At 42.4% G+C, this 25201-nt stretch overlaps 3 protein-coding genes across 3 annotated transcripts; 2 read left to right on the top strand and 1 right to left on the bottom strand.

Annotated features, from left to right (window-relative positions):
• Positions 1 to 131: 131 nt before the first annotated feature.
• Positions 132 to 7407, top strand: vps36 (vacuolar protein sorting 36 homolog). The gene is made up of 14 exons (XM_071924641.2): positions 132 to 294; positions 583 to 651; positions 974 to 1044; positions 1259 to 1373; positions 1520 to 1609; positions 2366 to 2452; positions 3624 to 3656; positions 3961 to 4038; positions 4704 to 4838; positions 5175 to 5240; positions 5531 to 5595; positions 6087 to 6171; positions 6346 to 6422; positions 6730 to 7407. Exons 1-14 carry the CDS (start codon positions 199 to 201, stop codon positions 6809 to 6811), a joined length of 1149 nt encoding a protein of 382 aa, XP_071780742.1. The 5' UTR covers positions 132 to 198; the 3' UTR covers positions 6812 to 7407.
• Positions 7408 to 9293: 1886 nt separating this feature from the next.
• On the top strand, positions 9294 to 19542 carry thsd1 (thrombospondin, type I, domain containing 1). The gene is made up of 8 exons (XM_071924635.2): positions 9294 to 9409; positions 10388 to 10507; positions 11376 to 11773; positions 12332 to 12992; positions 15055 to 15216; positions 15598 to 16018; positions 16629 to 17175; positions 17324 to 19542. The coding sequence occupies exons 2-8, from the start codon at positions 10453 to 10455 to the stop codon at positions 18002 to 18004; spliced, it is 2925 nt and encodes a 974-aa protein (XP_071780736.2). The 5' UTR covers positions 9294 to 9409; positions 10388 to 10452; the 3' UTR covers positions 18005 to 19542.
• Positions 19543 to 19548: 6 nt separating this feature from the next.
• fgl1b (fibrinogen like 1B) lies at positions 19549 to 22811 on the bottom strand. Its single transcript, XM_071924636.2, has 8 exons — positions 22723 to 22811; positions 22095 to 22353; positions 21682 to 21841; positions 21457 to 21554; positions 20984 to 21072; positions 20766 to 20891; positions 20564 to 20628; positions 19549 to 19948 (listed from the first exon to the last, which is right to left on the bottom strand). Exons 1-8 carry the CDS (start codon positions 22783 to 22785, stop codon positions 19768 to 19770), a joined length of 1041 nt encoding a protein of 346 aa, XP_071780737.2. The 5' UTR covers positions 22786 to 22811; the 3' UTR covers positions 19549 to 19767.
• Positions 22812 to 25201: the final 2390 nt, after the last annotated feature.

Raw genomic sequence — 25201 nt, 5'->3', positions numbered from 1 at the left:
GTCAACTGAACGATTCATTCACTAGTCCTTAACCTATACTAAATAAAATGTTATTTTATTCTTTTCAGGTTCCATTTTAGTATTTTTCTGCAGGCAGGATCAGGCTCATATTTGGACACTGTACAGGAAGTAAACATAAAATATGTCATCACAGCAGTGAAGGAGAGTAAGGAGTAAATCGTTCTCGGAAGAGAGAAAATGGACCGATTTTCATGGTCAAATGGACTGCTAGAAATAAACGAAACTTTAGTGATCCAGCAACGAGGTGTCAAACTATATGACGGTGATGATAAGGTACAGTTATGTTTGCTAATGGCACGGTTTGTGGCCGACAAAAACAATAGCTAACGCTATTATGCCACAAGAAATAACAATGTTACAACGTTAGTTGACTGAGCAGTATCAGTTAACTATAAAGGTAAGGCACTGACTGGTAAAGTTCAGAGTGACATCTCAGCAACAGATTGTGGTTTTGATTGGTAACATGCAAAGTAAAAAAGAAAAAAACATACCAACACAGGAACTCTATATTTCCTAACAATATAGCCTAAGAAACCAACCCATCTTTTCTGTCATTACCAGGCCAAGCTTGATGTTGGAGTGGCCTTGCTGAGCACCCATCGGCTGATCTGGAGGGACCTCAAGAATCATGTAAGAGGGCAGTTACCAAGTGCCATATTACTGTACTACATACTGTATGCCTAACTGCATTGATATTGTGAGAAGTGCTGTGTTGCATGTACTTGAATGCACTTATGTCTGCACTTGTTTTGTGCTATGCACTTTGTGTCTGTTACTGCACTATAATTGTATGTATTTTTATGTGGCAGCCTTTATGTCCAAGACAAATTTCCCTAGGGACAAATAAAGTAATCTTGAATCTTGAAGTGGTGCTTTTGTTTGCTAATTTGCCTTTTTAATTTGCCATGCTGACTCTCTTGGTGCTTTTCTGTATTTCGCCTGCTATCTGTAGGAATGCTGCATAGCCATACCACTGTCACAAATCATCTTCTTTGAGGAGCAAGCTGCAGGAATAGGAAAGAGGTGAGTGTCTATAGGACTATACTGTGTGTCTTGACGGTATAGACACATAGGCCATTTGAAAAAAATAAAGAAACTGAGAATTGAGGTTACACAAAAAACGGTTGACTAGATAGATTTGTCAGCAGTGTTGTAAGGTAAACTTCTCTCATGGTAACCATATTTTTGCATTATAAACAGAGAATTAAATTGATTCCTGTTATCCTTCATCCTCCAGTGCGAAGATAGTTGTCCACCTGTACCCACTACCTGCCAACAAGGAGCCAGGTCCTTACCAACAGAGCAAGTTCTCCTACATCAAACTATCCTTCAAAGAACATGGGCAGATTGAGGTAGTCCCTCTCGCAGGAATAGCACAATGACTTTTTTCCTTTACCCTTGTGCACTAACGGCCTTGTGTAGATTATAATGAACCTAGACAAAGTCTTGCCTTTGTTTCTTTATTGCCTGGAACCAACATGGTGTCATGTGCTTGCAGTTCTTCAGGAGGCTAACAGAGGAGATGACACAGAAGAGATGGGAGAATACACCGGTGTCGCAGCCTATCCCCACATCCACAGGCTCTCAGGTTAGAGGCTGATGCTGAGCAGACATTCATCCTCATCCAACTAGAATCTCTTCCTTTCCGCTGGCTTAGACTCATGGGAAATTCTCGATTCTGGTTTCAGAAAGTTATGTGAATTGTATCCACATGATGGCAGTATTGTAGCTATATAATAGTATACCTGTATTCAAGCCTCCAGTGTGAGGATGTTTTTTTCAGGGCCTCTCAAAAAGATATAATATCAGTACATAACATAGTTGAGCTGTCATTTTCCTCCCCCATCACTGATATCTGATATACAGATATCATGTATAGCTCAATGGGTGGAGGATGGCACTAACACCAAATGAGAGAAGTTATGTAAAATATTCCAGTTGGACCCTACTATATACAGCAAAGAAATTACAAGTCATAATGTAGATCTGGTTCCACAGTGGATAATTCACTTAAATTAGTTTGCGTGTCAAATGGGATTAGATAAATTCCTAGTTTGTTGATGCACTAGATAGTTACTATTACTAAGATGGTTATCAGTTTGTATAGAGCATAACAGCAGTCGACCACATTTTTTTCCCTCCATTATGTTTGTCTTTCCTTGCTCTTTTTGGCTTGTCCCTTATCCACACTCAAGCTTTTCCATATGTTTGAGTCTGTGGCATATTTCTGTTTGAATGTGTGTGTGTGTGTTAGGACAGAAACATGTTTTTTGAAAACATTTTAATTGCTTGTCTGTAGCTGTACTGGAATCCATGTATTTTCCTTCCCTCCGTGGTCATGTAGGCAGGAAGGACACGTGCAGTGGGGATTGTTGGCATTGAGAGGAAGATAGAGGAGAAGAGGAAAGAAACGGACAAAAACATTTCTGAGGTAATGTAAAGAGAAAATGTCTGAGAATGAGCGTGTGCAAGGGAGGAATTTGAGTGGTCAGTTTAGGTGGTAACGGTCTACCACAGTGTGTCATGAATTATGATAGTAACTAAATGAAAAACATGGCTGTGTTCCAACCCTGGTTTCAAGCTCCATAGAACTTGGTTTTTATTTTTTCTATCTGCTCCATGGGAGGCTCTATTTGTAGACATCAGAGTGTTGTGCCACTCAAAGGCTTCCTGGTTTTGTGTGTGTGCCAGACCTGCGATGAATATAAATTTTACCACACTTAGAAAAAAAGCAAGCTAAATCTTTTGTTCCAGAGCTCCTACAGCTAAAATCAAGTTGAAGCAGGCTATCTCAGTGCAGTGAGGATAAAGAATCTGGTGATGTCCAATTCTCCATAGTCTAGTCAGAGTGACTGCTGATTATAATGGAAAATTTGCTATCATACTGACAAATAACTACTTATTGTCATTTCATTTCCACATAGGGTCTTTCATTTTTGTGGTAGTTTATGCTTTAATTGTTAATTATTACATAGGTTTTGAATTAAACATTCAAATTGCTTTGAGACTGAGTTGGACCTTTAAACAAATTTCCTAAATATCTTAACGCATTTATCTCTCATACGTTTACTCATATTTCTCCAAGTAAAACTGATTGGGATACATATATGTAATTTTTTTATGTCTTTTGTGGCTTTCAAAGCAGCTATCAGAAATATGTGAGCACATCATTCTATGTGATGTGGGAGCAAACAATATTTTAAACAAATATCTCATTAGCTTAAAATGAAGTGTAGTGTAATTAACTTAGGAAGATGTTAGGTTGAGGTTAAACATGGGTTCATGACCTTCACATTATATAGTACTTGAGCAACCATGACCATAATAGAAACATCAAAGTCTTGTTAGTGTACTGTTAGTTGATAATGTACTGTATGTCTTGAATATCAGTAAAATTGAATCAAAATGTCCACATATTTAGCTTCATGAAAGGTATGACGGAAAAAAAATGTAATTAATTTGAACATCAACTAGAGAGCAGAGGGGGAGGAGCAGGGGATTTCTGGAATGGCTTTAAAATTGTATCTGTAGCCATGAGATTTTGTGGGTTATTTAATTGTGAACATATTTGGTCTCTATTATTCATTGAATCTCTTTTTCAGGCCTTTGAGGACCTCAGCAAGCTGATGGTGAAGGTAAAAAGAATGCATGCTCTGTCTTCTTTTAACATTTTCCTGGAATGAATGGCCTTTTTGTAGCCTGATATTCAGACTGAATAGCCATTTCGTTACCACTCCATTACTCTCTGAATCTGAAAAGTAGGCGGGACGCGATTCAGGAGTCTGGAACCAGGCTAGCCTTTTTGTGATCCTCTTATCCTTCATGTGTTGACCATTACACAGTTGTTGTAGCATCACAACTCAGGGCATCAGACTTGTGTTGAGCATAATGCAGTGCTATGTGCGGTGAAATCTGCTGAGTGAGCGTCTCCTCCAACAGGCCAAAGAGATGGTGGAGCTGTCCAGATCCATAGCCAACAAGATCAAAGACAAGCAGGGGGACATCACAGAGGATGAGGTAAGAACTTCAACTGTATTATCAGACACAGAAACAGGAGGGCAGTGGGAATACTGTCACATTACATGCAACAATAGCTACACGTAATGATAAAAGTAATCCTCTCCAACCTCACTGGACCATCATACATACAAACAGGTCCAAGTCAGAGGCCTTTCACAGACAAGCTGTCTTAAGGCCAGTATAGAGTACAGAGTTCCTGATTGCTGCCTTGGGAGTTCAGCAAACCGGTTTATGTCTTAGAAGGGCCATGTGATCCACCAGCTTGTACTTTAAAACTTCTACACTTAATAGGCTTTATGGTTTTGAGGAGGCCTTAGATTACCCGCTTCCTTCAATATGGTAAAAACTAATTTCTAAACTCTATAAGTCTGAACTTTGTGCATTTAAATTGCAGACCAGGGTTTCTTAGAAGGGTCCTTGAAGAGCAGAAGGTGGTGTGTTTTGGTATCTGCAAGCTGTCCGATCCACATTGGAATGGACTAATGTTGGATTAGACTAGATAAGTCAAACAGTCAAAAAGTAATATTATGTATGTACATTAGCAGACATAGTTTCCATGATGTCCCAGAGCCATCTAATCTTTACCCTCAAATGCCATTAACTTGGTTCTCGGGTGGGGTTTTTTTTTTTTGGTTGTTAACAATATTATCCTCCTTTTATAGACAATCCGGTTTAAGTCGTACCTGCTGAGCATGGGTATTGCTAACCCTGTGACCAGGGAAACACATGGCTCTGGTACACACTACCATATGCAGCTGGCTAAACAACTGGGAGATATGCTGCAGGCCCCTCTGGAGGTAGGTGTGTGTGTGTGTGTGTGTGTGTGTGTGTGTGTCAGTGTATGCTTTGTGTGTCGGTGACGGTGTCAGTGTGTGTTTATACGAGCGCGGAATTGTGTGTGTGCTGTGCCTGCTGTGTGTACGTGACTTGGAGTATCCTGTTTTAATCTAGACAACTGTTACATTTACACTAGCAAAAATAATACACTCCCTTCAATCAGCAACTTATTTTCTTTTCCATTTTGTTGTTTCTCTCTCTCTCTCTCTCTCTCTCTCTCTCTCTCTCTCTCTCTCTCTCTCTCTCTCTCTCTCTCTCTCTCTCTCTCTCTCTCTCTCTCTCTCTCCCTCTCTCAGGAGCGTGGGGGCATGATGGCTCTCACCGAAGTGTACTGTCTTGTTAACCGAGCTAGAGGGATGGAGGTAAGACACACATACATATGTAAAAAGACACACGCACTTGTAGACTCACACACCAGAAAAACAACTTAAGAACTGTATAGAGCATGTCTCTGCATGTTTATTGTAACTGACCCGACAGTTAGTACAAAGTGTCTGTGCCATCTATACATTCACATTACACATGAATGTTTTTCGAGGCCTGTCAGGTACTGAGGTTGCTTTTTTTGCACACATACTATTACTATATTACTCTCTAATCATTGACCCCCCCCCCCCCCCCGCCTCCTCCTCCTCCTCCTCCTCCTCCTCAGCTATTATCTCCAGAGGATTTGGTGAACGCATGCAAGATGTTTGAGTCAATGAAGCTCCCATTGAGGTGGGTTTGGGCTTATGTGTTTGTCTTTCTATTTGTGTTGGATTGAGCTGTGCGTGCTGCGGAATGCTTACATGCATGCATTTGTATATAGGCCAGGGTGTGTGTGTGTGTGTGTGTGTGTGTTTGAGGAATAACGGGCAGGGTTGGCGCCTGCTTCACAGAGGAATCGGCCAGGCGCTTCCTGCCTGACTTCCTGTTGTTGGAGGCGTCCAGCCCTCTGTGGCCGTGTCATTTCCTGTCACTTCCCAGAGTTTCGAAAGAAACACTGGCCTGCTTCCCTGTTTCCTATTGCCCCCAAACTGCCCGCTGTCCTTTCTGTGCTAGTCCAGTATGTCAAATAGTACCACATACAACTGGTCTCTATCACACCGTTTTCATACTCATCCCTCCTGTTTTTCGGTCTCCATCTTTCTCTCCATCACCTCTATTTTTTTGTCCCGCCCCATCTCACCACCCCCCACCCCCCCATATCTATCTTGTTCTCTTTGTAGGTTGCGTGTGTTTGACAGCGGTGTGATGGTGGTCCAGCTGCAGTCTCACAGCGAAGAGGAAATGATAGCCTCAGCACTGGACAATGTAAGCTCTAACATTACAAACATTACACTGACAGTGATGTGATCAAACAACATGTTTGGTTATCCTGGATATATATCTTTGGAAAATGTCCAGAGATGAGTCGCAGCCGACGTTCTTAGTTTCTATCTCTTTCTGTCTCTGTTTCACTCTCTCTCTTATCTCCCTCTCCTGTAGGTATCAGACAAAGGCTCATTGACAGCAGAGGAGTTTGCAAAGCTATTGGGTCTCTCTGTTCTCCTGTCTAAAGAGCGGTAGGTACCACAGAAGAACAGTTCAACACTCAGATTACTGTTGACGATACTGTAGATTATTAGTGCTCATTATTGTAACAATATTGTTATAAAAAGGAGATGCCTCTCTGCGCTCAAAGCGAAAAAAGGTGCGCTCCACTGGGAGATTTATCATGTCAAACCCTCTTTCTTGCTAAACAATATTGTTATAGCAATGAGCAATATTCTCAGTTTCTCTGTATTTATCTCTTTTCAACTCCTCTATAATTGCTGCGTATGTTCCTTCATCTTTACTTTGTGTCCTTCTCTCTTCCCTCCTCGTCTCCAGGTTGCTGCTGGCGGAGAAGATGGGCCATCTGTGTAGAGATGACTCTGTTGAGGGTCTGAGATTCTACCCAAACCTCTTTTGACCTGTTTACAATCATCATCGTCTAGATAAACATGGCGTCGATAGTCTCTGCCGTACTGAAGTCTCTGATGTACTATAGCAAAGTTCTGACCTCTACTGGTATCGTGCAGCAGAAGGCCTGCTGTACTTTCCACACAATGATGTACTTATCCAATTTCATATCCAATAGTCAGGAAAATGATTATGATAACTGAATGGTCGGTGTCCTGTTGGTGGCAGAAAACCACAAATCCCGCTATTCTATCTTGATCTAAGAACTGGACCCTGTCTTCAAAGTGTGTCATGCAGATAACTTTCCAAAGATTCAGCAATTTCTTTCTACGTTCACAGTGCTTGACAGAGTGTTCATTTTGCGTGTTTATCGGTAAATTGGGAAATTGACTTGATGGGATATATATATATATATTTTTTGCACTGCTCGGTTTTTGTACCTCACTGATCATCTCATGTCACACAGCTAATACATCAGTCCTCACCAGTAGTGTGCTCTATTGTGAGATAACCATAGCCACTGATAACAGGATTACATGTATCATAAAACACATTGTCATTTTTTTTCAATCTAAAATATAAGTTTATGTAATAAATGAAAAAGGAGTAGAACATGTTCTGCCTTCATATTCTTATTTTCTGGGGGGGGGGGGGGGGGTCTAGTAGGTTGCAGTGAGTCTGGTCACTCCATTCTTCTGCTCACATTCCTCTGCTCTTTCAGTCTTGCCATCAATCCTGACTTTAAGGAACATGTCCCTTCTCCAATCAAACTGTCTTTGGATATAACAGCTTTCTGATCTCGTATGCTAGACAAGGCCACATCACGGATTTGATCTCTAATGTAATTCCCTGCATGGAAATCCTTTAAACCCAGATTAGCATGACTCTTTGTTCCTACTGTGAGTAAACTGGGTTTCAGCTCCGTCGCTCCAGAGCAGCTTCCTGTTTTCTGCAGACTCTCTCCGGAGAGAACATGAGCGTACATGGCTGATTAGATTACCCTGCCATGTGGTCCGCTCATTGATACTAGATGAACTCAAATTGGTCCAGGAAATCTAGAGAGCTGAGCTGAGACGGGCCTGATCATAATAGTTAGGGATTTATGCACAACGCTGAACTCATGGTGAACGTTGGCTACACAAAATGGGTCCTGTTCTTGCATGCTGAGGTGGATTGATTTACTCAACGGTGCATTTCAAGTTAATTCATGTCCTGAATGGCTCAGTGTCAAATGTGTAAATGTTGAGAATGTTTGTTTTCATCAGTGGATTATAGAAGAATGACTTGTCAGTCAGGTTACGTGGGAACAAGGTAATTTGATTGTGTGAGATGAGTGGCAGTTTACTACTTATACTGTGTAACTTCAGATGATCTATTTTGTTGCCCAGCCTCCACCTTGGTATGCCTTTTGCTCTTGTCACCCACCTGTCTGTGTAAGCCAATTAAGATAACACTATGCTATGTAACTGCTTTATTATCTATCATGAGTTTCTGTTTATATGTAATCTTTCAACAATCACTCTAAAGATTTATGATTTCTGCATGTCTGAAATGTGCAGGTTTGCCACTTGAAGCAGTGAATTATAGATCCATCTGTTGCACCTCAAGTGTTTCTTCGTGTAGTCACTCTCCTCAGGCACCTGCGCTGTAACCGTTTGATGACCCAGGTGCCTGTTACTGCTCCTCAAACAGATAAAAATCAGATTCTTCTCAGTGATTCACCACATTATAATGCAACGCTTCAACTGCCAGGAGAGGAAAGGGTCTTTCGTTTGTGCTATACTGCTGAGGTTTGCTATGCGCTTTGCCTGTATCCAAACTCCATGAATGAAACTGAAGGCGGCGGGAAGGCCTGTGTCTGAGAAGCAATATTTGGGAAACCCCAAGATATTCAGAAAATGATTACAAATTAGGAATGACCACCCTTTTATCACAGTGGTTTAAGGAGGGAGCCTATAATGTTCTAAGAACCAGTGGAAATGAATTCTTTTGTATGAAATTTCCTTTTTGATTCAGTTTGAAAGTTGAACTTCTTAGGCAGGAATGCAGTGGAAAGTAAACCCACCTAAACTCAGCTGACCCACCTTTTAAGGCTGACGTCACTGACATAAATTGAGAGCAGCCTATGCATTATGGTAAGTAGTATCAATATATTCATGTTTCTCTGAAAATACTTTTGATTTTTGTTTATAGTTGTGGCTGTTTGCTTCATTGTTTACCCCTTTTTTTTTTTTGTATTTACCACTACGTCACTGCACGCGGTCTTTTACTGTATGTTTGTAGTTTGGAAGCAACTGGCAGGCAGCACATAGATAATGCCGCGTGCCGCTTCACATTTAGCTCAATCAGCCATGTAATTGGTCAAGGGAGCGGATCCTCAGAATGCGCGTTCACGCTTCTTCCGCACGCTCTCTACACAGGCAGGCAGGCAGGCAGACGCTCCTCCGGCGGACGCGGCGCGGGGTCTGTCAAGCTTCTCGTGCTGTCAGTGAAATTAATCAGTGGATCGATCGACATCACTATGGTACCAGTGCAGGAGGGGTTGATATTGACGTTGCCGTGTTGAAAAAGTCGAGTGGAATAATGGTGTGCTGAGTCAACAGAAGATGTGAGTACAACTGTTTTTTTGTTGTTGTTGTTGTTGTTTTCAACTATGAGAAAATGAAGGCTATGGCCATTAGCTGGCCCAGAGGGACGGTTTCAGATAGCGCACATCTGTTTAGATATTTAGATTGATGACACAGGTTTCCAAATAAGTCATGTGGGGTAAGCAATAAAACTTCAACTTACTACACACCCTTCTAATGTTCCAGCAGAGATTTACTTATGAGCTCAGTACAGAGGAAAAAATGTACAGGCTACAATATTTTTTATATCTTTCATCTTGGAAGTCAGTGGCTGATTAGATGGGAACTTAGAGAGCATCTGATTCCACTGATTGATATTGTATTAGTCTGTGGTTCGTGCAAAGATATCTAGCCAGAATTTGAATGGGGGGGATAGAAATGTACATAATGTAAGAGAAATAGTCTCACCAGGCATATTACCCAAAATCCCAAGGGTCCATGCCTGTGTGGGTCATTCCCCTGGTTTCTCTGAGACAATGTGAGACACAGAGTATTTTGTCTGTGAAGAGGAAATAGAGAAACGCAGGAACTGGCAGGCAATTATTTTGCTGCATGTTGTTCCTGACATAAACACTGGATAGAGAAAAACAATAGGTGAAAACCTTTCCGTTTGTGTTTCAGAAACGCTCTGAGGATTCAAACAGTCAAATCACAGGGGTTTGGCTCTAGGTTATAAATATATATTTGTGATGAACAAAAGACCTCCTGCAGCTACTACACTTGCGTGAGGATGAAAGGCAGAGGAAGACACCACTGTAAATCAGAACAACTCAACAGCCAGAGTCTCAAAACTTCATGTTAATGTTTTCCTGTTTTCCATATCTCGGATGAGCGCGCACCCCTGCCGTGCCTTCTCCTGTCTGATGACACCTACAAGCACTTGGTTGCTGATTGCCTCCTTCTCATGGATTACTTTTGTTTGTTTGTTGTATGTTTGCTGATTTCCCTCTGACTTCTAGAGGTCTGGGATGGTGGAGGAGGACGGTCATGCGGTGTAGGAGGAAACGGAGGCACGGCCATCGGAATGCCACAGGCTTCTGTCTCACTGTTGCCATTCCTGCTGGCGCTCATGGGATACGGTGAGCGTCGCCAAACCTCCGTCACCTAACTCATAATAACCTAAAGACTCAAAAGGCTGGCAGGGTAATTCATTTTCACTACAATTAATCAAGCAAACACGCATGTAGCGAAGCCTGCCACCTGCTATTCTACGAATCTATAGTGCTATTGTGCTATACGCTCATTCAAACGGGGCAGAGAAGCTGAGTCGCTGAAGGAAAAAGGAGGAGGGGGGTAAATGGAGGGTCAGTCTCTTCCTCTCCCCACACCCTCTTTCCTTTTGGAGAGCGTTGCTTTGTGAGGAAGTGAGCTATGCACAACAGGATTTACACAGCACAATAGCTCTTAGAGCGATATGCCGCTGTGGTCGAACATTTTTTAGTTTTCAGTACTTCTTCAGAGGCGTTCCCCAGCAGTCAACCTCTAACACTGGCTGCCTGTTGAGATGTCCCTTACTAACTTCTGTTTCCCTTCCATTAGTCTGAAAGCCATACTTCCAACACATATACCAGTGAAAGCAGACTGACACAAATAACTGTTTTTGTCAGTGTTGTGTGATCACTTCAATATAGAGAATAAGCAATGTAGCCTTAATGCTGCAGGTGAATACACACCTTATAGCCAAGGTGACAGCTTGCAAAGTCATCCTGAGAAAACACATTGAATTATGAAAATGTTATACCAGATTGAATCATTTATTTTAAGCAAAAAACAAAGTAGGACGAAATCAAATAAGTAGCGTAATATGGGATTTTACCCATTGTGGCTACATTTAGACAATGTGTTTTACAAGGTGCATGTTGAATAGCTAAATTGTTATTTCTACGTACATTTTCCCTGACATCTTTCTGTCTGTCCTCTCTCACCTCTCTGCCTCCTCTCCTGTAGCGATGGCAGGGCTCAACCTCTGGCCCTCCTTCCATGTTGCCCTTAGCAACGCCAGCGTGTTTGTGGACTTCAGCACCGAATCCAACGGCAGCGCCATCCGCAACGCCACCCTCTCCCTGGTTGACACGGACACCAACACCACCCTCCTGACCAGAACGCTCCCCAGCGACCAATCAGAGGGGAGGGTAGAGTTCAACTGCTCGTGCTTCCTTTACGCCGGAACGTTCCGGTTCCACCTGAAGCGAACCAGCATCGTCGCCGATTCTCGTGCTAACGGGACGGATGGGGGCAGCGTCGTGGAGAGCACGGCCTGGTGGTGGAGCTCTGAACTGCAGGTGCAGTGGCCCACGTTTCACATCGCTGTGGAGAGGGCCGGCAACCACTCAGGATCTTTCCAGGTAACACAAATGGGATATTTTACATAAGAAGTTGGTTTATTGTGCCGTAGAATGACAAACAGAATGATCAGAGGTGTTTGTTGAAGCTTTCTGGTACCATGACAATGTGCTTCTCCAAAACGTTGAGATTCTGATCAAGGACACCTCTTTTCTTCAAGTTCTAGTTCAAGTTTATTTATATAGCCCTTTATCACATGCATGTCTCAAAGGACAAGATAGATACGGAGGGGTGGGAGGGGGTGACATGGGATGGGAGAAAAAAAATAGAAGTGAGGGAGAGAAAGATGGAAACCAAAAAACAGGAGGGATGAGTATGAAAAAGAGTGAGCCTAACTAGATCTAACTGATCAACAATCAACCATAGAACAGAATGACATAGGACAAACATCAGGAAGAGCACAAAACACACAAAAGCAGATTTTAGCAAGACATAACAACCCACCTATTCTACATAGCCTAACCTACGGGCACCACCAGCCGTAGACCCTCAAGGAAAAACAAGGTGAAACTTTCAGGAAAACCTTCTTCTTCTTCTGTCTTCTCTGTGTCTCTCACCAGGTGGGGATATCCACTAACGAACACTTCCAGGCTTGCTCCAGTGTCCTGGACTCTGCCCTCCTCCTAGAAGTCAGCTACATGGAGTACAACCAGATCGGTCGGAACAGCATCGACAAGGTCCGAGCCCGCACGCGTCACCCGATCAGAGCGCTGCGTTCCCAGAGCGTCGAGCTGTCCTGCGCCTTCCCCTTCACGGAGAGAGACTTCATCCGGGTGGCTCTGCGCTCCCCTCACACAACCCAGGAAGTGAAGAGCTCCGGGCCCCTCTACCTGTCCCGCATCTTCTCTTACAAGCTGCTGGTGGACAATGCCAACGCTTACAGGACAGGTTGCGAAGGGACTATGGCTGTGAAGCTGGTCACCCCACCCTGCGCTCACATCAATGGGAAAGTATTGCTGTATCAGGACGGAGGGGTTGGGAGGGGGGTTGCTGGTTCCTCTGGGATGGGGGCAGGAGGAACAGCAATGGTTGGGTTTGGATCAGAGGAGCCCAACTCTCCGCCATTGGCCTTTAACTGGCTGACTCAGGGAGAAAATGAGACCGAATTCAACTGCTCTGTGTTTTACCCAGGAAGGAATAAGTACTGCTTTCGGTTTGTCTTCAACTTCAGTCGCTCCCCTAGTCCAGCACAGACCTGTTTGGTGGTTCACAGGAGTTCAGGTGAGATGTACCATAGATCTGTAATGTAATCACATGGTTTCCGTCTCAATAGGGAGTGGATTTTTTATTCATCCGGGGAAGGTTTGCCGAGCGTGCATGCTCTTTTTCAGCACCTCCCTGCTTCACATTCATACAGTTAGACACATTCACACTCGGGAGCTGCCCAGAGTACAATCACAATCTGGTCATTCATCACTGGAGTAGGGGTGAAGTGCCTTGTTCAAGAGGACCTTGATGCTAATTTTTGAAGGAGGGAAAAGAGCTACTCCAGATTTCCCAGATTGTTGAACGCATCTCTCTAATCTTAGGCGACTGCTTATCTATTTGGATGTCTATAAACAGACAACTCAATCCTGACTGACTTTTTGATTTGATTTACGTTATTCATCTCTCAAAGGGGAAATTTCTCTTTTTGTTCTCTGGGTCTAACAGTCGAATGTGGCCCAAATTGGAATTAAAAAGATCAGATTGATCAGAAAGATTTTTGATGTTCATTGTGCTCTGAAATCAGATCTGTGTCACATGTAGGGAAAAAAAATCAGATTTGGGCCACTTCCACCTGTAGTGTGGCTGCACTGGGATCAGACGGGTCCTTCGGTTGAGCGATGACCTCAGTAACCACTAGACAATCCTGCCATAATTTGCAGAACACAATGGAACTGCAATTCAGCCATAATTTACAGAACTCAATTCAGTTTAGCAAATCGTATTACCTCAGTAATTTGTGGGTTGTAGTTGTGACTGACTACTTGCATATTTATTTAATTTAATCATTGATAAGATACCGATTTAACGATTTTTAAACGTAAAATCGTAAATTTTTTTAATGATTTTATGCTGACAGCATCAATAAATTACCAATTAGATTCTGTCATATTGTAGTGATAGTAACTGCAAACCTATTGAATTTTATCGAAATCCTGTTGTCTTGTCTTGGTTTCTTTTACTTTTCTCTAGTCATTCAAACTCTTGTGAAATGCAGTATGCTGGTGAGAGCAAATTTTGCATTATGAAAAAGGATGGCAGCCTCATCAGGTTCAGGTCCACATCCAAAATGATGCTAGATGACCTGATGGTGGCATTATAATCAAAAGTCAAACTTAAAGAAAAAAAAAAGGCCATATCTCCAATCACTGTTTATCTGATAGTCATGATACTTGGTACAAATATCCATGTATCCTACAAATTTCCCTTCTAGACCTTTCTTCAGCTTTTGAAGCATCAACACCAAGCTTTTAGGATATATAGAGAGATACATAAATGGTCTGAATCTTCTCATATAGTTTGATAGATATACTGTTTTGGTGTGCCGGGATGTTCTAGGCCATAATAGCATGATAGATGATTATGAATGTTAGGACCTCAGTTTGAAGCATACTTAACAAATTATATGCAAATCCATCAAAGAGGTGCATAATGGGGAGATTTTGAGTATGTAACCAGTTACAGCAATGTTAGAACAAAAATGGATGTATGACAGTCACGACAGTCACAACCTCATTATATATGGATGCTTGCAGCTATATTTTTGCTTTATCCTCTCCTCCTTTGTTCTATAGATGATTCTATACCTATTCTGGGAATTAACTAGTAACTGGCTGATGTCACATGATAGAATGGTTGTGCAATATGTTAGCTGCCTGTAGAAATGGATCAGGATATTTATAGAAATTGTATTATTTTATTTATTATTATTATAGAATTGCATAATTCTATAATTAATTTTATCTGTTTTAACATTGTTTCTTGTTCACTTCCTTTTTATTCCCCCCACATATTCCAGTATTCCAGTAATTCATTTTATCTCGTTTAACATTGTTTCTTATCCACTGCCTCTTGTCCGCCTAACCCCCCCCCCCAAAATATTCCAGTATTCCATAAAATTGGCTAAGTGAAAACATTGTTGTATTGCCTGATAATACGGATGGGGAAAGGATAGGAGCTATATTAGCAAGTGAACACTGTTATATTGAGAAAGAAGCGAGGAAGAATCTAGGCAAGCCTCATGAAGTCACTTGATGATCTGGAATATAATATTTTTTTGTCATCTGTCTTACCGCAGAGTCATGGGGCCCTTGGCAGCCGTGGAGCGTGTGCAGTGTGAGCTGCGGAGAGGGGGTGAGGGAGCGGGTCCGTGACTGTCTGCTGCCCTCAGGTGTTGGAGGGGTGCAGTGCACCGGCATGGTGAAGGAACAGTCCCTCTGCTCACTGGAGGACTGTACCGGTCAGTCTCTTCACTCCCTTCTCTTCTGTCTTTTTTCTGTTCATCATTTCTGCTCCATTCTTCCATCATTCATACCCTTAGTTTATTCCACTGCTCTCTTTTCTTTGTCTTTATCACTCTATTCCCTTTTTTGCTTCTCCCTTTCAGAGATAAAATAGCGCTCCCTCTTTATACTTGGAAGACTGCACAGATCTAGTCATTCACATAGATATATTTTTTCATTCTATTCACTGGCCTCACTCTCTTTGCCCCTCCTCTTGCTCCAAAATTTCCATTTATGCTATTTTCTAGTGTTTTCCAGACTAGAAAACGACTGCAATGGCAGAGCAGTATGAGCACCAGTGCACACCGTTTACATTATCGTCTCCCTTTCTTCCTCAGCGTTGCCTGCTCCTTCCCCGTCCCTCCCCCCTGTGCCTGTAGGAGTTACGCCCCTAGGTGCTAACCTGGTGGTGGTGGCCGGTATCTCCCTTTGCCTGGCTGTGATTCTGGCTACAGTTGTGGTCACCGTGTGGAGAAAGCTCTGCCGGACGCCTCAGTGCAGCTCCGTACGCCGAGGCTCCATGCATTCCCCCGGGGGACGCAAGCTCTCCGATGAGGCCTCCATCTGCGGGCACAGTCTCCAAAGACCCAGCCTGTCGGAGAGCCAGGGCCCAGCAGGGGGCCTTGGGGTGGGTGGAGGCCAGAAAGACAGGCCTCCCCTGGCCACTCAGCCTCTTTCTCAGCCCCTGGTGCTGCCTCTGTCACAGGACCCAGAAAGACTCTCTCCCACAGGTCAAAAGCTGCTGCCGCCCATATATGGGTATGTATAGAATATGGTTTTATTCTGTGCATACAATTATATTCTGTCAGCATTATTGCAAAGTACATTTACTCAAGTACTGTACTTAAGTACAATTTTGAGGTACTGGCACTTTTTTGAGGTACTGGCACTGGCATTTCCATTTTGTGAGACTTTATAATTTTGCTCCACTACATTTCAGAGGGAAATATTTAACTTTTTACTCCATTTATCTGACAGCTGTAGTTACTAGTTACTTTGCAGAATAAGGTTGTCATTGCAACACATACGATAAGCTCATAAAATACGTTGCATTGTTAGAGTTTAAACTCCCCAACAGTATATGGAGCAGTTAGACCTACAACATTAAAATACGTCTTACAGGTTAATGCATCAATAATTTAACAATCTGAAAGGGGCCGTTCTTCAGAATGAGTACTTTTACTTTTGATACTTAAGTACATTTTACTGCTAATACTTCTATACTTGACTTTTATTTTTAGCGGAGTATTTCTCCATTATGGTATTGCTACTTTTACTTACGTAAAGGATTTAAGTACTTTTTCCACCACTGGTCAAACTCATTCTATCAGTCCTTGTCTTGGAAAATAAAATATTGGTGTCTCTGCAGGTACCGCTTGGCTCAGCAGCAGTTGAAAGAAATGAAGAAGAAAGGTTTGAAGGAAGCCACTCAGCTGTACCACGTCTCCTCCAGCCCAGTTCATGACACCCTGCTGGAGACATCTGCTTCACCCACCCAGTCGCCCGCTCCCACACCAACAGGCTTCACTCATCCTGTCCCCCTGGACCTCCAGGAGGAGGCCAATTCTCTCAGCCATTTCCGTATCGCAGCTCCCTTTTCTGAGCCCAGAGCCCCACTGCAGACTTCTAAGACTGTGTCGGACAGACTGAGTCCCAGAGTGGAGCTGGTCCTAGGGCCTCCTGTTTCTGGTTATGTGGGTGGGAGCAGCTCAAAATGGCGTGACCGCACTGCTGACTGGGTCGAGATGGTGGAGAGGAGCGGGATAGGAGGAGTCAGAGGCGGAGGGGACGCAGGAGTAGGAAACTCATATAAGAAGAATCCCAATTTCCGCCGGACTTCCAGTTTTAATGATACCAAACCCCAGCCCCCACCCTCTGCACCCTCCAGACAGTTCAGAGAAAGGAGCATGACCCAGGTTAGACTATCCAACTTTAATTATGGCTTTAAATATATACAGTAGGTAGAGTTATTCGCTATGATCTGTATCAGTATGGGTCTGTTTACACACTTCATCAAGTTTAAGAATCACCATCATATAAATCCATTTACGTTCTCATTTCCAGGTGACGTCCCGGACCCTTCCTGAGGGAAGCAGTTGGACCAAAGGCATCAGGGAGGGCCCGCCGTACCCCCCCTTCCCCTCTTACCCCATTCCAGAGCATGGGGCCTCAGACTGGGCCAGGTTCAGACCCCATGGAACTGACCAGAGGATGCCTTGGATAGAGACAGCTGTTCCTTGTCACAACAGTGAACTCAAACACACAGGGACCAACACTAAAGCCACCTCAGTACCTGAGATACACAGTAAAGCAGACCTCAACGGCACTAGGGAAAGAGAGAGGCAGAAGAGTGGTGAGACTGGAGGTGGAGGGAGGGTCTCAGGGATTGGTGGCCCAGCTGTGGGGCCCGTCAGTTCCCGCGGTGGGGACCTCCTGGGTCTGGATCGCGCAGAGCGGGCGGAGCACAACTGGAACCGCCGCGGCCCGTCGCCAATCCAGAGGAACATCCTGGCCCGTAAATTAAAGGAGGCCCAGTCCTGCTCCGGGGTCTCCGGCCACAAGGGGCGTCAGCGCAGCTCCACCTTCAGTGCATCCGCCTCGGAGCAGAGGAAGGGCCGGTGCCGCTCTCTGCCGATGTCTGGAGACTACAGCAGCAGCTGTGGCTCCCCCTACGGGCTGAGTGAGGCGGAGCAGAGGATGATGGACCTGGACCTGCCCTCAGCTTATGTAGGGGAGGAGGACTAGATCACACACACACGTTTATATTACTATACTTGTGAGGACTTGCTATTGACTACAATGACTCCTTGACTCTCCACTACATGCCTTAACCCTCCTGTTATGTTTGGGGTCAATTTGACCCCATTCAATGTTTAACATGTAAAACAATGTAAAACATGATTAACATTATTTTTTCAGCTTGATGCTTGATGACTTTTTCCTAATTTCATGGGGAAAACTGGTAAACTGGTAAAATTTAACATGATGATACATTTTCAAGGTCCTGTATACACTTACTCACATACAACGGTGTTGTTTGGGGTCATTTTGACCACACACAATAGCCTTATAAAACCAGAGAAAATATAAAAGTTTTACACAGATTTTCTTTCTCTTTGTTTTGACTGATACTGAGGGAACTTTCCCATGCAATTTTTTGATCTTTAAAAAACGTTCCCATGCTTTAGGGCCCTAACATAAGACCCGCACACACACACACACTCACACAAAAACACACTATCCAAACATATACACACGCTTCTACAAAAGCACTCAAGACACAAGGCACACTTTGATGCACACATGTATACCCACAAACACATACAGACATACTGGTGAAGATTGTATGTTAAGGGTTTAAGGAGTTTGCTTATCTTGGGAGAGGAGAGTAAAAAGTGAGAAAATAAGATAAGATAGGAGGGCAATGAGATCTAAATGGGGATTTATTAGACATAACCATCTCATTTTTATTCACAATATTTTGTCTGACATTTGTATAAGAAAAAAAAAATGTCTATGTTTTTGTATTTCAAAGTTTGCATGAAATGAAAATGTTTACTTGCCATATCAGTTCACTGCATAGTGTGCAGAATTCCTCTTTGCCGTTTTCTGGAGTTTTTTAATTTTAGGTTATATGGACTCTTCATTTCTAAAGGCATCTTAGCACTGGGATCACTTTGTCCACAAAAAATGATCTTATACCTAAGACACTTTTGGAATACCAAGCCCAAGTTTTTTTTATATCAACTTCTGGATGTCAGAATACACTCTTTGCCATTTGCCAAGTCATATTTAACATGATCTTCTATATCTGTATGCACTGTGACACCATGGACTCTATCAATCAATGACAATATTTACAGCACCACAGAAAACATAGAATGATTTTATGTCAACCAAGAAACACTGAAATTATTTCTGCATCTCAAGACAAGCAGATTAATAGAAGGGAAGACTGTTATTGTCCTACACTGTTGAATGTGCTGTTTTTTACTGTGCTGTGCAGGACTGCTGTACAGTGCAGAGCCATTTTCACTATGATGCAGTTTACTGTTCAGGGACAATTTGAATGTGTAGTTTAGACTGTATAATCCCTCCACCTTTTACAGTAAGATGGATCATAAACAATTTCAAACATTTTTCATAATGTCTTTTCCGCACAGCACATTAAAATATGTGACAGCTGTATCCAGTTGTAATTATATTTGAGGACAATCAAATATGAACATCAGGGAGACATCATTGTTGAAATGCTGTTTTTTTTATTGTTTGATTAATATCATACATCCTAAATACCAGTTATGGATAGCATGTGCTTACAAGGAAATATAAGATATTGAACTATCAACTTTTGATATTATCTTCAAATAATGAAGCAAGGGGGGGGGAAGAGGTAAATAAAAAGAATTAAAACATGGCATAAAAAAGTATAATTTCCTCCTTTCTCTGCCCTTATTTCTTATTCTCATTCCATATCACATTGAGGAATCTGAAGCCTGGTGTTGTTACTAATTTTCCCACGCTCCACTGCCCATGCTGTCCAAGAAAACCAGGGGCCGCACCTTCATGGTGGTGTGTCTGAGGGAATACCAGAGGCCCCTCCAGGTCCCCCACACCACGCCGTTGTCATGCTGGCCCTGGTACTTCCCTCCACGGTAGAACTTCCCATTCAGGTTGGCTGCATGACATCTGAAGACGTAAAGTTCACACAGTACACAACGTCATAGTTAAAGTAATAATCTGCAACATTTCCAAATAAATAAATGTTTGTTTTGCTACTCTCTATTGCTGATTGAAATAACATTAGTAATTCAACCTATACCCAGTTCAAGAAAGCTTTAACATTTGCTACATGTGCTGTTCTAAACACCTGGTGTCTGGTAGCTGTTTCCCAGGAAAAATCCTGTGCCGCATATAGGAGGAAATGTGTTATTGGCAGCAGCAACAGCAATGTGATCAGAATAAATAGAAGAAGAACTGGTAGGTAGCATGAGCAGCAATAGTCACTGTGTTGAACAGACACAGACAGACAAGAAAAGAGCGCCACCTACAGAAAATCAAACTTTATTAAGTGAAATCCAAGGAAAAAGACGTCACAGCCCACACTATTTGATTGACAAGTGACCTCCAGGAAGTGCAGTGCAGAAACACTACAGCAATGGCTATTAGCACCAAAGATGTTGCCAAAATAAAATAAAAAAAAGTTAGGGTTGTTTTAAGTGAAGATCACCACTTTAAACAAGAAGAGGACATCACAGAAACAGCAGTGCTACTTCACACTAGGTTTGATTTGAAATGTCTCACCTGTTGAACCACCAGCCGGCCTTATTCTCCTGGGCACAGCTGCCCTGAAGGTAGCGGTCATTGTCCTGTCAATTTACCATCATCATCATCATTAGCATCCCAGTTATCATCTGCGCTACCACCATCAACATGATCAGAAATGTTACAACCATGGACTCCATAAACATCCCATTTCAGAGTGTCAGGAGGATCGATGACTGACCTGATCCCTGGTGCTGAACTGCATGCCACTGAGGCAGGCGGACCACTGCTCCACCATGCCCGCTCCTCCAGTCAGAGCGTCCCCGGCTCGCCCGCTGTACGGCCCGTACTGGAGGCGATACTTATTCTGGAGTGGGTGTTAGAGCAAAGTAATGTTTGTCAGGGATCACAGTTACCTCTGGGGCCATAGATGAGTTTTGTAAAAATTGTTTTTCTAACCTCCTCATCAGAGATCCTGAAGTTCTCGTAAAATGCATGAGTTCTCTGGCCATCCCAGTCCATTAGATCTATCTTCACCAGGTTCTCACCTTCAGAAAAATACAAGAGACAGAATGAGAGAGAAGTGCTTTAAGTCCTCTGATCTGTTGTATAGTGTTGTGGTCAGAGCCAGGTCAAATAGTATCTGCAAATGTTTTTTTTTATGGTTTATTTTGTCCTACTTTAGAGGGTGGGCATAACCACACAGGAGCATGCAATGAGTGTCACAAAGTTTAGACAAGAAAAAGACAGCAAAGTAGTTGAAAATCATTTTTGTATACCTTTCATGTCTGATTCTGCTACATCGAAGTAGATACAAAAGAAGAATATATAATTTATTATGAATTTAGGATCTTAGAATGTATAATTTTAGATAAGAAAGCCTTTTAGATGTTGGGGTTTTATTAATTGCTGCATGGGAGTGTGAACCTGACCTTCTGAGAGCAGAGAATGAATGTGCTCATTCCCCAACCAAAACTCATCATTCCACAGCTTGAAGTCACCAAAGCCGTCTCTGTAGTCCACCCAGTCTCTAAAATAAGATGAGATGAGATGAGAAATGGTCATGTAATCTCTATCAACACCTAAAATCTGATGCCTGGCTTTGTGCAAACTTGTACTAATTTTACTTTCTCTTCTTTAAGTAAAACTGATTGTACCTGTTGAAGTCCACCTTTCCATGCCGTCGTCTCTGAAACACCGTCCAGCCTCCTCCATCCTCCATGTCACAGTAGGCCAAAAATGGCTCCTGGTCTGGTTTGGGTCTGATCCGGTAAAAACCACTTGGTGGTCTCAGTCTGTCATACAGCTCAGAACAGTCTAGAAAGATGGTATTTGAAAGTAGAGGCCTTAATGATTGCTAATGAACACCCTTAGTAGGTAAATAATAAACTTCATGTTGCATATTGTAGAACTATAACTATAACATGTGTAAATCTGAGTGAATATGAAGTTTCAAAAAGGACTTAAGGATTCATTCATGTAGCCTACTGTGGGTTCTGCAGATTGCACATCCCAAACAGCAATGTTACCTAATGAAGGGCATCACAACACACATGTGAGCCTTTCTTACCTTTATCATGGACAATAACGTTGCCTGCCGGTGGAAGTGGATTCAGGGCCGTGTTTGAGCTGTCTCCTGTCCCATTACTGGTTGAGTTTACATCAGGGTCTGGGTCCAGGTCCGGATTGGACAAAGGAGGTTGAATGGGACGGAAGTATTTGTGCGTTTGCAAGTGTTCAATCTGCCAAGCCCCGATCAGGAGTTTGCTCTCCAGACTCCTTATGCTGCGCTTCAGGGCTGCGTGCTCCGGCCCGCAGGAGTCCGCTGCCTTCAGTGAGGGAAACCAAATTCAAGAGATAGATTATGTTTCTACCTTTGTATTTATGGGCCCAATATCATACAGGCGTCCAGGGCACTGCTACAAATCTTGGGCCCCCTGACAAAAGTACATTTTAAACAAATGTACAACATAATATTAATTAAAACTGACACAATAAAAATCTAAAATCCCTGACATGTTACAGGGCCCCTGGGGGCCCCCTGAATCATTCAAATAATGTTGACAATGACAATGACAATGTTTAAGCAGTAGCTAAACATTAATTTAAGCAACTTTTTCACCTGCGTTACACTATAGGTCACACTACAAAGAGAGCAATATATCCTGAACTCGAAGAACAGAAAGTAGGATACATACTGAGAAATGTGTAGATGAGGCCATGGTTGGGCACATCAGTGCCAGCAGAAGCAGCAATGCCATGACTATTACGAAAGAGTCTCTTGCGCAATGTCAGTCTGAAAGTATAAACTTATATTCAATACTGTATAGGCTATAGAAGACTTGACAAAAAACATAGACTACTTTAAAAATCTCTGCGCCACAAGTCTACCTTCATTTCCCGGTGTTATGCCTCTTCCCCTTGTTCTCTCCAGCTTCAGTGTGTTCTTTTCCCGTAAAAATTGTCGGTATTATTTATAGGTTGGGTCGGTTCTGCATGGTCCACATTAGATCCAGGGTCAGTTGGCATTGCCAAACACTGAACTCAGGCCAGTTTTGCATTTTCCTCCTTTATCAAGCATAAAGGGATTTGGAAAGGGTAGCTGTTCCCAGAGCTGCATATGACCTTTTAAATGTCCTGTGCACAGAAAGTGTTAAGCCCACTCCATTCCTCACATACCAAGAGCATTGTCCATATAGGAAAAAAATGTTTTGGATCATAAGCAGTGATGTTTTATATTGATTGATTGATTTATTGATTGTATTTTCATAAAATTACTGATTTATGTTTTGTGGGTTTTTTTCCCCTATAGACATCCTCATATAACTCAAATCAGTTTGATATACTCTCCCCTTTATGATGTAATGGAGAGAGCATGGTAAGTTGAACCTGTGGTTAAGATGAGTCACCTTGTATTTAGACAACCAAACACAAAATTAATCATGTCATCACAGATTTAGGAAAAATAATTAATTTCTTTGAATCCGTGATGGAGGAGAGCAGATATGGGAAGAGAGCCAGGTAAAAAAAAAGAGTCAGGTCTCCTCTAAATCAAAGTAGATACATTTGAGCCTTTATTATACATTCGTTTAAGGCTTTATAAGTTACAAAACTGAGTCATAACATAACTGTGGGCCTAAGTTGCTGTATAAAGCAGTTTTTTTCAAAATGGATGTGGGGTAAAATGTGCCACGAGCCCTGGGGCAGGTTAAGCCAATGGCTCATGCAGCTTAACCCAAAACTAATTACATTTACATGCTATTGAAATGTAGCTAATTTAAACATGTATTTTCTAATATTACAGAGTAAATATTATGCCACAAGATTCCAAACACAGAACCAACAAAGGAGTACTGTACCAGTCAAAGGAGAAGTTTCAGGAACAGGTTATGACAGACAAAACAGGTTATGACAGACATTGTGTTAGCAGTTGTGTTGACCACGTTGAGCATTGTTATGCTTTTGAAAATAAGAGAAATTATCACCACCATCATCATCATGTTAAACTTGAGTAAACATCAGTTATGCTGTTAGAGTGTGATTCTCAGAAGAGACAGAATGGAGAGACAGTCTGTTCCTGCGTGCTGGAGACGCCCTAGTGAAAAGACTGAAAAGGACAAAAATAAAGGTTTTAGGTTGTGTAACATTTTACCCCTGTAGGGCTCAACTTACCCCTACCTGGCCAAGTTGTGCCAGAAAGACAAACTTTTCTTAATGTATCCTACTTATAAAACCATATTAGCTACAGCGAATGTTTTAATTTCCACGAATGCTCAATATTCTTATGTATTGTTAGAAATAAACACATACACATTTATTTTACCATAGAATTAGGAGCACAAACCTGGCTCATCAAAGTGGCTCATTTTACCCCATTCTCCCCTACTGTGAATTCCATATCATACAGATTTCTGTAAATGGAGGGTAAACTCGATTTTGCAAATTAAAAAGGTGGGTAAAACTAAGGTAAAGTGGGTTTACCCTGCAGCACGTAAGCAAAAATTTTTTTCATATGATTGCAGCGATGGGATACGGAGGGGATGGGACTATTTCGTATTCAACTTGGGAATGCAAGCTCTATTAAAACCAGATGTGACAGAGGAGGAAGACTGAGATGCGACTTTTGGTGCAGCACATTGTAAAATACAGTTCGAATAACTTTGCGAGACTCTAGGCACGAGCTTAGTGCGCTGGGTTCAGCTTGATGTGAAAGTGTACTGGCGGAGAGTAATGCAAGAGGAAAAGGCTGAGCGTTTTTATTGCGGTCCAGGAAGTCCGAAACCGCTACGTTTGCAAAACAGAGGAGGAATAGTGGATGGATGGAAAAAACTATACCCGGTCAACCTTTGAACCGCGTTCCTCTGTCTTCACAAGAAAGAGTCACAAGACAAAACCCTCGTATAATATCGCGAATGACAATCCTAACGGTGAGCAGGCGGTGCGAGTGGAAATGAACTAGTTTTTTGGGGGGAATTTGGTCTCGACGGGATCAACAAAACAAACATACCAAGGCGAGGAAAGGATTGAGGGAAGGAACTTGGCCCAGATGATCTGAAAATTGGATGGTTTGTATTAAAAATATTGATAATATAAATCTAACTGGTAGTCTAGATTTTGCTTGCAATGATGAATCATGGATAGGCTTTCTTTCTTGCTTGCTTGCTCTTTTTCTTTCTT

This window comes from Centroberyx gerrardi, chromosome 11, assembly GCF_048128805.1.
Source record: "Centroberyx gerrardi isolate f3 chromosome 11, fCenGer3.hap1.cur.20231027, whole genome shotgun sequence".
Lineage (NCBI taxonomy): Eukaryota > Metazoa > Chordata > Actinopteri > Beryciformes > Berycidae > Centroberyx > Centroberyx gerrardi.
The sequence above is the reverse complement of the archived record's forward strand: the minus strand, read 5'-3'. Positions and strand labels throughout refer to the sequence as shown.